General features: G+C 39.1%; 1 protein-coding gene across 2 annotated transcripts in view; it reads left to right on the top strand.

Annotated features, from left to right (window-relative positions):
* Positions 1 to 620: 620 nt before the first annotated feature.
* SPDEF (SAM pointed domain containing ETS transcription factor) overlaps positions 621 to 12,382 on the top strand; it is a 41,040-nt gene continuing 29,278 nt past the window's right edge. Inside the window, exons 1-3 of one of the 2 annotated variants that reach the window (XM_077481442.1) lie at positions 621 to 1,211; positions 1,520 to 1,652; positions 5,933 to 6,324. In XM_077481442.1, coding sequence (XP_077337568.1) covers positions 1,627 to 1,652; positions 5,933 to 6,324 — 418 coding nt within the window. In that variant the 5' untranslated portion in view covers positions 621 to 1,211; positions 1,520 to 1,626. The remainder of the gene's footprint in view (positions 1,212 to 1,519; positions 1,653 to 5,932; positions 6,325 to 12,382) is intronic. The other variant, XM_077481443.1, reaches the window with a different exon arrangement.

The following is a 12,382-nucleotide window of genomic DNA, read 5'->3' on the forward strand; positions in this document are numbered from 1 at the left end:
GCTGTATGTTTGGGGTTGTTGTCCTTCTACAGAATACATTTGGGGCCAATCACATGCCTCCCTGATGGTATGGTACGATGGATGAGTATGGATGAATGTAGCCATCCTAAAACAGAAAGTTGGATCACAGCAGCAAAAAAAGGAATTTGGAGACTTGGAGGAGGCTGAGCACAACAGAAGGCACTTTTTAGAGTTAAAAATACACACTTGAATAGAATATATTTGTTCAACCAAGGTTTAGTGTCATGTTAAGGCTTTATTCATTTCCCTCAGATTTTTATGCAGAGCATTTTAGACGTTCATTATCTCTAAAGAAAATTTGCCCAAAGCCAAACATAAGATGCAGAAAGCAAGATTTAACATACCATGACAAATGCAGAGGTGTGACTGTAGCGTAAATATTCTGTGCAGTAGTACGTTAATTCACATATACCTGTGTATATGTCACAGTGATTATAGATATTATCATTTCTTAGCAAATGCAGGTTACAGGAATTTCCAGCTCTTGACTTAGTTGTTATCAGTTTTTAGGTACATGTCACAATAGTGTCACTGAAGAGTTAAGCGGGCAGGTCCTGCACCTGTTAAATGTGAGCATACAGGGTGTGTTTACTCAGGTACGGGATAGCACTATATAAACTAAGATGATTCCTCTAGAGAGAAGAGAGAAAGAGAATAAGAAACAAGAAAGAAAAGGACAGAAGGTGAACACAGGGAGACTTCAGAGGGGGAATCAGAAAAGAAGGGATAGAGCTAAAGGCATTTATAGAAAGGAAATGAGATAAAAGAAGACAAAAATCATAGAAACAGTGAAATAACTAGAAAAGGATAGAAGAAGAAAAAAAAAAAGGAAACAAAAAACAAAGAAATCTTTGTTATCTTAAAGATAACGAATAGGAAGAAAAAAACTGAAGGAAAAAGTTGGGAGATGCAAGGTATTTAAACAGGCAAGCAAAGAAAGGAGGAAGAAATAGAAGAAATAGAGACATCCTTTGCACCAGGGACACGTGTCTCTTCCAGGATTTAAAGCATCGTCAGCGAGAGACAGAGGGAGGAGAGAGGGCCTTAAAGAAAAAGAGGAGGGAAAGAGAGAGATAGAAGGCAATAGAGATTGGGAGAGAGAACGTGAAACAGAAGTGAAAGAGAGTTGTCTGTGACTTGATACAAATGACACTGTGATATCCCAAGGTGGCACTTCACTTTCTGGACAGGTAAAGTTCTACATTTTAACTTAAAAATGGAGAAAAGAACAATGCTTCATTTTACGCATTAGAACTTAAATCCCGTTACTTAGATATAACGTTTTAGATATTTTATGATCTTCTTAACATTTTTGGCAGTTTCTCTCACCGCCATTATTTTTCCATATTGCATTTTTTTTTTTGGACTTTGATGTTTTATTTTTTATTTTTCTGTATTCAAACAAAATACTAACTGTAAGACCATTAGCTATGAACAGTGCCGCTATATTTAGGGTTTGTACCATACTGTTACTTAGTTTTTAGTTTGGTACCCACAGATCCTATATCCTATCATCCAATTATTCACAAGCACTTACTCTTAAGACACCCAAGCATATATTTCTATGACTTCAACCAAAAGCAGTTTATCGTTTCTGAATACCACATGGAAATCTCTTCTGTTTTAAACAGGTAAGAATGAGCCATATTGAAAGAGTTTAAGATGACACAAACAGGTGACTCTGTATGCTGTAGGATTATATGTCACTGTTTGGATCCCATGATTTTTATTTTTTTTGCCATTGTTTATAGAATGTTCTGTTCCAAACACCTTAAATTCTAACATTTTTATAATACTGAGTTGTTTGAAAAGCAGGCAGCTTAAGGGTGTAGTCTTATTTATATCTATATATATATCTATATATCTATATATCTATATCTATATATAGATATATATATATATCTATATATATATATATATATATATATATGTTGTTTTGTAGCTTAGAAAATGTAGCATTTTATGTCTATAATGTACATGTTTTGTATGTGAATACATGTATGTTTGCTAGTTACATCTCTTATGTACAATATGATGTGAATAGTTGACCTCAGGAAGCACAGTGGCGTAGTTGTTAGCAAAAGCAAAATCTACAGGTGTGACCATAGTGCGGTTTGACGCTTTCAAAAGGAAGCCATGTCTAGTTTACCTTTAATTATCTTCCTGCAGACTGGATAACTTCAGCAAACATTTACAAAATTCACTTTTAAAACTAACATAAGTGTTAATATGACAAAATATCCAGTGAGGCTAAACCATTTGACCTTGGTATGGTCATGGCTGCCACTTCATGTCACCATCTTTTAAGTCTTATTCCTTCAAAGGGAGGTCTTTTATTATGCTAGGGACGGTCCCTTTAACAAGCTTAGAAATGTCTTTATCTATGTTCATCCACTGGAATATATGGGATTTCAGTGTTCTAAACACCACTTAGCAACGTATATAGAATTAGCAAAAGAGATTGGACTGGTGAATTGAACATAATCGAATAAAACATAAACTGCTATTAGTTTAGAGGAATGTACAATACTTTTTAATTTACAATGCAATATTTTAGGTACAGACATATGTCAAATAAATTCTAGTTATCAGTAAAATATGTTACTTTGGGATGCATCTTTTTAGAAAGTATTTTAGTAAAACCAACACCACTATATGCTTCCTTGTCTTGTAGAAATCCGGATTTAACCTAGTAAGTTCTTGGTTTATGTATTAGTTACACAGTCATGTAATACATTTGTGTGTATATATAACTATTGTGCAGGTCATTAAACAGAGCCAAGATATAGTAAGATAACCAAGATATATTAACAATCTGTCACCCAGGTTTATTTTGCAGTCTGCAAAGCTTTGTAGCAACCAATGCGCAAACATTTTTATAGATTCTAAGTTTGACAGAGCTGAAATTTGAATGGTTACTTTGAGTAATCATTTTCCTTGTGCCCAGTGGGCAGGAGGTGGAAGGGTAGGAAATATAGTTCCATATTAATGCAGCAAGAGGAAAAAGAAGAACCTATTTCCATTTAGAAAAGGAAGCTTTAACACTCTGACTTTAAAAACTTGTCCCTTGATATGTGTGCTTGTGACGGCGTCCTGTGTTTTCCATTTTGCCATGCTGCTCAACCACATTAGTTATCCTTCTTACTTTGCAGGGCATCATTTTAATCATGTCTGGTGGTTTATCCGCTCCGCTCAACCTGTATTTAGACAGTGCTGATATTCTTTTGCAATGTTTTGCAGAGTAAATATTCAGAATTAACATCAGTCCCTACTGGAGCTTGCAATTGAACTTTCCTAGCATATTTCTATAGACACCAAAACACTAGGGTCATTTAGGGCAGAAGCTAATTATCCTTATCTTTGAATATAGAAGAGGGTATCTATTATGAATTCAACATCCATTTTTGTTTTACTAACTTCTCTTGGGTTGGATACAAGAATAAGCTGTTGGACTTCAATTAGCAGCAAAAAAGTGCTGTTGGTATTGTTTTATCACTGGGCTTTACTAATATTTATAGCCAACTACATGACAATTTCTTACTAAACATTATTAGTGGTACCCGGGGCTGCATTTACATCTCAGGAGCCCATAGACAGAGAATTTTGAAGCACCCCCCCCCCCCCAAAAAAAAGACAGTAAGTCTAACTTTTTTTCTTGATAAATTGCCGCAAAGGTCTAGGAAATGACAAATTTCAGTAAAAAAATCACACTAAAGTAAATTTTAGGGCAAACAAATGCAATAAACTACTGACATTTTTGGTAAAATAAAATATAAAAGACAAGGTTGCACCGAGTAAACAGATACCCAACATGTCAAACCTTTAACTTGTATGCGTCCATAAAATGGCGACATACATCAGTAGCCTACACTCCAAAGACATGCTGGTAGGTTAATTAGATCTTGTCTAAAAAAACTGGGCCGTGTATGTGTTTGTAAGCATGTCGGGACCCTACGGGGTAAAGGACCATGCTACACCCAGACGGACACCAGCAGTAAGCGCCCTGAGGCGATTTGGTTCGCATAGGCAACGCTATACAAGTCATTCATTTATATAGGTGATGCTTCAAATGCCCCCTTTAGGTCATCAGTTTAGCGTTATGGAGGAGGTCTTGTGCTAGAACTATTCCTCTTACTTTGGCGTCTGTGGCGATATGTAACGTGTACAGTAATCACCGTATTCTCATGTAGGTACCCCCGACGCATGCATTTATGTTACATAGTTACATAATAAGTAAGGTCGGAAAAAAAACACAAGTGCATCAAGTCCAACCTATGTATATATGTTCATGTGTGGGCGTGGGGGGCCTAAACATTTTTTTTGGGGGGGGGGGTATTTTATGTGCTTGGGTCTAACTTTATTTTTGGAAAAAAAAAATTCTCATCACATGGAGAACAAAAAAGTCCCCAATGTGATGATTTTTAGGTGACAGGTTCTCTTTAATGGGACATGCAGGGTCTAAAAGACTCTGCATGCTTCTTCTGAGCTCCACTGAAAGTATTGCAATGCACATAGCATTGCAATACATCCCTTCCTGGCTATGCTAGCCAACAAGGAGAGGAGAAGAGCGGAGATGTGTCTGCTGTTCCCCCCGCTCCTCCCGCCGGCATCCACCATGTCAGTTCCAGGCGGGGGCACCAGTGGGGGGGCACCAGTACTGGGGGGGGGGGGGGTGGTGTGGAAGCAATTGGATGGCAGTGCAGCCAGGCCAGGAGTCTGCCTGTCAGTTTTTTACAAACAATCCCAGTGGCTACAGCCAGAAGTTCTAAGTTGCATACTTGTTTCAAGCCAGTGTCTTTGAAAGTACTAAAAACAGGACATTATTTTGCCAAGGCAACTGTGATTTTCAGGAGGTTTATAATGGCAGTGTACATATGATATTTTCTGTGTTTGCAGTACGGCTGTGAAGAAACTAATTTTCAAAGTTCATAATACAGGCAGTTCGTTTTTAATGAGAACAGAACTTGGCAAGATGTTAGCCCTCTAATGTAAACACCCAGTAGATCTTTTTAAAGCTGTTAGAAACAGACTAAAACCCAACTTCAGAGTCTTTGCCTTGATCCTTGAGAAGGAGTAAATTCACATTGAAAGCAGCTAGATACTGTAAGTCATGGATGGCTTGGTTTAAAACTTTTTGCAACTTATTAAGAATATGTGTAAAGTTTAATTACCATAGTCTGGGCACAGATTTACTTTAACCCCTTCCCGCATGTAGTGGCACAGGGTTGGGCCTTGTGCTATGCTGCCCCACAAATGCATATGGCTGGAATATATTTTGTGCAAGCAGCATGCTTAGCACAAAATATGCTATTATCACTGTGACTGCACTGTCACTAACAGCTCCTGGTCACACAGTGAAGATCAAGCCGGTAAGATGAGCTCCCTTTCACGTGATAACTGTGACATCCAACCAAGTTGATTACATGATCGGGAGCCTGTCCTACCATTTCTAGGCTCCCCTTGAAAAGAAAAATGACACCTGAATTGAAATAACACTAGTCACACAGGTAGGAATTGGGGCTGAGTGCAGGAGACATTTGATATTATAAACATATTTACTGAGTTCTGGGCTTTGCTTTCAGACACACTTGAGTTGATATATTGAAGAACCCAATAGCTTATGGCTTCTATAGGTTATAAGAAAAATCGAAGTTACATGTGAAATACACAAATGTGTCTGGAACACAATACTGTACGTGGCTTCAAAAAGAAACATCTCTTACAGTATCCAGCTTTGCTATGAAAATACGTATTCTGAATTACAGTATGATGCACCAAATTTATTAAAGTTTGACCTATTTCACTTCTAAAAATGTGTTAAAATCAGGACAAAAAGTAGAAAAAAGTATAACTATAAGATGAATATGGAATGTTTCAGTAAAAATGAGAATGTTTACAATTTTATTTCCAGGTATTCCTGCTTACAGTCTTACGGCATGGGGAGCAGTGGAACAAACCTTCCTACTGCAACGCACTTGGAGCTGCAGGATTCCTCACTGACTAGCTTGGATAAGCCTTCTGAAGAGGGTGCACCTGGGTACTACCTGCCATTTTGTGACATGCTGTACAGTGGTGATGGAGGAAACTGGGCTCCCAAAAGTCTCTTGCCAAGTTCACAAAGAGAAGTTCAAAAGGAACCTGAGCAATGCCCTGTTATAGACAGTCAAGGACTTCATCATGAGCTGGAATACCAAACATCACTACACCTAGAGGAACATTCTTTGGAACAAATGCAGACTATGGTTGTAGGGGAAGTTTTAAAAGATATTGAGACAGCATGTAAACTACTCAATATATCCGCAGGTGAGTGGAACATCTCTTTTGTGCACAGTCGCAAGTGGATTGCTATACAGCTTGATTAAAAAGTTCATTTATAAACAAAAACCATGCAGACAATTTGAATCCGATGTGCCCTATCAATGTATGCAAGGCACAAACCACAGTCAAATCAAATGCCGCGTACACACGATCGGACATTCCGACAACAAAACCGTAGAATTTTTTTCCGATGGATGTTGCCTCAAACTTGTCTTGCATACACACAGTCACACAAATGTTGTCGGAAATTCCGAACAACAAGTTTTGTTGTCGGAAAATTTGAGACCCAGCTCTCAAACATTTGTTGTCAGAAATTCCGACAGCAAATGTCCGATGGAGCATACACACGGTCAGATTTTCCGACAACGAGCTCACATTAAACATTTGTTGTTGGAAATTCCGACCCTGTGTACGCGGCATTAGATTAACCAGTAGGATATACTAAAGATAAATTAACTTCTGCTCCAAGGTTAGGGAAGATTAGGTGGAGAGGGGAACAATTCAGAAAAGCTTTACTGAGGTTGTATGGGGGTTCCCTTGCTGGCCTCTATTTCTAAAAATGTGGTTTCCCTGACTTTATTATGGCCAGCGGTTTTAGTGCTTTCTGAGTCAACGACGTAGAACCGGGAATCATATTAAGAGATATGGCATTACTGATCTGCACGGTTGTTGCAGGTTACAGTCAGAAAATAGTCAAATATTATACAGCTTTTTTCTCAACTATCCCCACTAATTAAAATACAAAAGCTGAAGAAGATCATCTCTAAAACCCCAAAGATTAAAGCGTGCTTAGAAGAAATACAAAAGTATTACATTCTATAAATAGAAAGTGCATTTAAAATGTTACTGTAAAATAGTACACCGTTGCATAAGCACAAAATTATTACAAAATATTTAACATGATTATGCTGATAATCAAAGGATAAGAAAACAAGTTCCTAAATGCTATTAGTATTCTAGGCTGCACCACTGTTTGCCAAAATTACATCAATTAACAGCTCAGTTGTTCAGATAATGCAAGCCAATGCAAAGCAATAGATATACAGTATCTCACATGGGATCACTGAGCTTATTCTCTACTTTGAAACCCATTGTCTTCTCCCTACTTACACATGGCCCACCTCATGTTTTCCATTTACCAGTTCAGAGATGTGCTGTTTCTGCATTTCACTTTAAATCTTGGGATCCCAAGATATTTAATATGTTAATTTTAAGCTCCTTGAGGGCAGGGTCTGATGAGAATGAAGTATGTAAAGTGCTGAGTAAAGTGTTGGTGCTACGTTCAATACCTCTAATAATATTCAATTTATTGCTTTTAATGGGGACATGTTGTTTTGGAACCTAACAAAAATGCAAACTAATAACCTCAGTTCCAGGAGCAGCTCTTTATTTTTTTGGCTGCTTTTTTTTTATATATATATATATAAGTTGGGGGATCCCCTAAGTTATAAAAAAAATTAATTATAAGTATCCTGAGAAACACTAAGGCTCCTTTTACACGGGGTGGATCCACTCAGCGGACTCCACTAGCTATGTTGATCTCTGCTGAGCAGGCGGATGACAGTTCCGTCTCTGCTCACTGTGCAGGGATGGACCTGTCAGAGCCCCGCTCCCCTCTATGGGAAGATCGGATGAAAAAAATGGACAACATGTATGTTTCATCCGATCTGCTGGACAGATGGCGAAATTATTGCCATCCATCTCTTTTCAGCGGATCTTGTCAGATCGGATGACAGGCAGGAGACACATCTCCGCTGACATCCACCTGCCTATACAAGTCAATGGGTGGCCCGCTCAGATCCGCCTGAAAAACTGACAGGCAGATCTTTGCGGCTGGTCGCGTGAAAGGGGCCTTGAAAGTAAAAAAGTGTATGTAACATAGTAATCAGAAATAAAGTAATAATAATAATAATAAATATTGTAGCCCCCTTGGGTGCACATAAGAGAAAACAGTTTAACATTCAAATGATATGCATGGCTACAGTGCATCCAGAAAGTATTCACAGTGCTTCGCTTTTTCCACATTTTGTTATGTTATAGCCATATTCCAAAATGGATTAAATTCATTATTTTCCTCGAAATTCTACAAACAATACCCCATGATGACAACATGAAAGAAGTTTGTTTAAAATCTTTGCACATTTATTAAAAAAAAAAAAAATGAAAAAATAAGTATTCACAGCCTTTGCCATGACACTCAATATTTATCTCAGGTGCATCCTGTTTCCACTGATCATCCTTGAGATGTTTCTACAACTTGATTGGAGTCCACCTGTGGTAAATTCAATTGATTGAACATGATTTGGAAAGGCACACACCTCTCTATATAAGGTCCCACAGTTAACAGTGCATGTCAGAGCACAAACCAAGCCATGAAGTCCAAGGAATTGTCTGTAGACCTCCGAGACAGCATTGTATCAAGGCACAGATCTGGGGAAGGGTCCCAATGAGCACAGTGGCCTCCATCATCCATAAATGGAAAAAGATTGGAACCACCAGGACTCTTCCTAGGGTGGGCTGCTTGGCCAAACTGATCGATCAGTTTACTGTTAACTTGATTGTCACTCTGAAAGAGCTCCAGAGTTTCTATGTGGAGAGAGGAGAACCTTCCAGAAGAACAACCATCTCTGCAGCACTCCACCAATCAGACCTGTATGGTAGAGTGGCCATATGGAAGCCGCTCCTCAGTAAAAGGCACATGACAGCCTACTTGGAGTTTGCCAGAAGGCACATGAAGGACTCTCAGACCATGCTGTGATGAAGTGCCCTTTTACTTTGGTAGCCAGTATAGAAGTGCATTCTTAAGCTGGCCATAGATTGATCGATGTTCGGCCAAATCAGCAGACCCGGCCTAATTTTAATCCATCTATGGTTGTTCCCATTCTAATGATCAACTTCTTTTGAACTGGCATGTTGGAAAGTTTTCCTTTGATCAGCACTGCAATCAATCAGATGCAGTGCTGATCAGTTTACTCAGACAATGGTGGAGTCCACTGTCATAATAAACTGTCAGAATGCAATAACACAGTGGGGAGGATTCCTTCACCCCTTTTGCTTGTGTGGATGGGGGAATCCGCTCAGTTTTTTTTAAATAGCTTGTTGGCTGATTGAAAAAAAAAACTGATCCATATATGGCCAGTCTTAGGTTGGTGGTCAATAGCCAAGTTTCCCCTTAAAGCTGGATACACACTATACAGTGTTCTGTAGATTGTTCCTTCAGATTTACCAAAACCATATAATATGAGGTCAAACCTTAAGAGTTTAAATTTGTATGCAATCAGGCAGGCCCTTGCACTACATGGTTTTAGTAAATCTAAAGGAAATCAAACAACAAAAGTTGCATAGTGTGTATGGTGTCTAACACTGGTGGTCAGCTTATTTTCTCCACTACAGCAAGCAGTGAACGGTATGCATTTAGTTGAACAGTGTGCATGACCTAAAGAGGAATGGTTAAAAAGAACACGAGCCCTTTCACTGTATATACTGCATGCTCCTTTTAACTTTTCTGATGCTAGTGTTGCTTCCTTACCTCTTAATTTTATAATTAAAAAAAAGAGGGACAGAATTTTACAGGGATATATGGTGTGTAGTACGCTGTGCTCCAAAGTAGACATGACTACATAGTGCTGAATACTGAGCATGGTGTAAGGGGGCATGGCTGATAAGGAGTATGTTATATACAGCACAGTTTGTATAGTGCAGAAATTAGCATTGTTTAACTGGCAATAGGTGAAAAAAATGCCCCAGAGTGAGTGGGAGGAAAAATGCCCTTGCATTTAGGCTGGGTTCACAATGATACTACACCACTGTCATCCTACTTTGTACTGGGACATCAGTCCTACATCGGTCCCAACTTGAATGAACAGGATACTACTTTGATCTGACTTTGTGATAGTCTGACAAAATAATCCCAGTGTGACATAAATTTATTTTACTTCTGCTGTAATCACCATGTCGGATGTTTTGGACATGGAAGTAGGTTCAAAGTCGGACCAAAGAAGTACAGGGAGCATTTTCAAAGTCGGACTGACTTGTGTCGGACCAGTTAAGACGGCTCTCATAGGGAAACATTGATTTTCACACGTCATGTGACATGAGCTCCCAAAGTCGGAGCGTTTGTCGTTCCAGTGTGAACTTGGCCTCATGGTTAGTAGGAGATAATGATTCACCTGTGTTAACAATCAATGTAAAAAAAAAATGTGCTGTAGAAAGAAAATGCCCTCCAAGCACCATATATAATATATATATAAACACTATAAGACTGCTGAATTTCATATATTCCACCACTTGGCTATGTGGGCAGTGTATTCAGCACCAAAACTTAGACAGGACAGGATCGAATATGCCTCAGTAGCTCCCTATTGTCACCTGTATTTATTTTTCAGCTCTCATTTGATATGTTGGAGCCATGGAGCCCTTTGTTTACAAGTGATGGCAGGGATCTAATGTGACATGTTTGGGTCCCATTCTGCATGTTGATTTATATATATATATATATATATATGGACAGCTTGATTTTAAAATATCCTTTTGTATTATTACCAACAATGTAGCACTAGGCCCTGTCTGATAACATATGAAACTGTTTAGATCAGTGGTTCTCAACCTCAGTCCTCAAGTACCAACAGGCCATGTTTTCAGGTTTTCCTTTATCTTGCACATGTGCTTTAAATCAGAGTCAATGGCTTGGTATTTTGGACAGCTATTTTATCTAAGAGAAATTCCCAAAACATGGCCTGTTGGGGGTTGAGAACCACTGATTTAGATGGACTATAGCCTTACAAAGTTGTTGTTAATTCTAAAGGCGATTGCACAGGCACCCAAAGGCAGCCACAATGGACCTAAATGGCACAAACTTGGGAGCAGGCTGCCCATTTTCAGTATGCATGACCAGCATGCGCAGCTGAGCCCTCACTCACAGAGAGAGCTTCACCCACCCATTGTTTCCAGTGCCCAAGCTCACATGTTGTCCACATGCACAGGTGGTGGCAAAAGTCCTCACTGACTCATCTTCCTGACCCATAGTCCTGTAAAACACCTTATACCCCAGATCACCACTCATGTAGGGCCCTGTAGTTTGTCCTGGTCCAGGTTAGGGCTTGGGGAATCCATGCAAACATCTTAGGCCTATATCACACGGGAGCCTGGGTCACCTGTCGCATATAATGTGAGGGGGTTCTCGCTCACCATCAGGAGGGTGATTTCTGTCCCCTAACCACCTTCTCCCAAACCGACCAGGCTTGCACAGTTAGAAAACAATTCTTCATATTGTAGCCTAAGTTAACCCACAATATCCCTGAAATTCTGTTCACCGGCTGAGACAACGATGCGTTGATTTGCTTTCAATTTTACTTGAACAGGTGATATAAAGTGAAAATCAACTTTTTGTCATATCATTGGTGCAAATAACATATACAGCTGTCCATAACATTGGCAGTAAAGTGCAGTATAACATCCTTCTATGTCTTGAAAAAAAACCTGTTCCACTAAGTACAGGAAGGGTGATGTTATGCTAATGTTGCTCTACTCAGGCCCTAGGCCTTCACCAGACCTATTCCTTCTCCCAGGCTCCAGGGTGAGCTCTCCACCTCAGAGGTACATCCTCCTCCTTCTAGCTGTTGGTATCCAAGACCCTGATTGGCTCCTTCCCTCAGAATATAAACAAAGAGGGGCTCAGCCAATCCTAACAGCACTCCTCCACTGTAAAGAGGGATGCCAACCTTATTAGGATAAGTCTTTATGAGATTAAAAAGCTGTTAAAATGTTGAGGGCTGCATTTAATTAATACAAAAATAAAATGAAATTAATCGGGGATTACCATACCCATAAGACATTTTATTTGTACAAACAAAAAAGTATGTTGATCAAGTTAATAAATATTTTACAAATAAACAATTCAGAAGGAGTGATTCACACCAGGACCATGCGATGCCCGCGTGTTCCAGCGCTGTGTATTTTAACAGCTCATTCATTTGAATGGGCTGCCTAACACACTGGACCATAGGAAAAGTAGTGCTTGCACTACTTTTAGAAATGTACTGCA

This window comes from Lithobates pipiens, unplaced genomic scaffold, assembly GCF_037356315.1.
Source record: "Lithobates pipiens isolate NorthernLeopardFrog02 unplaced genomic scaffold, aLitPip1_a1.2 Scaffold_16, whole genome shotgun sequence".
NCBI lineage: Eukaryota > Metazoa > Chordata > Amphibia > Anura > Ranidae > Lithobates > Lithobates pipiens.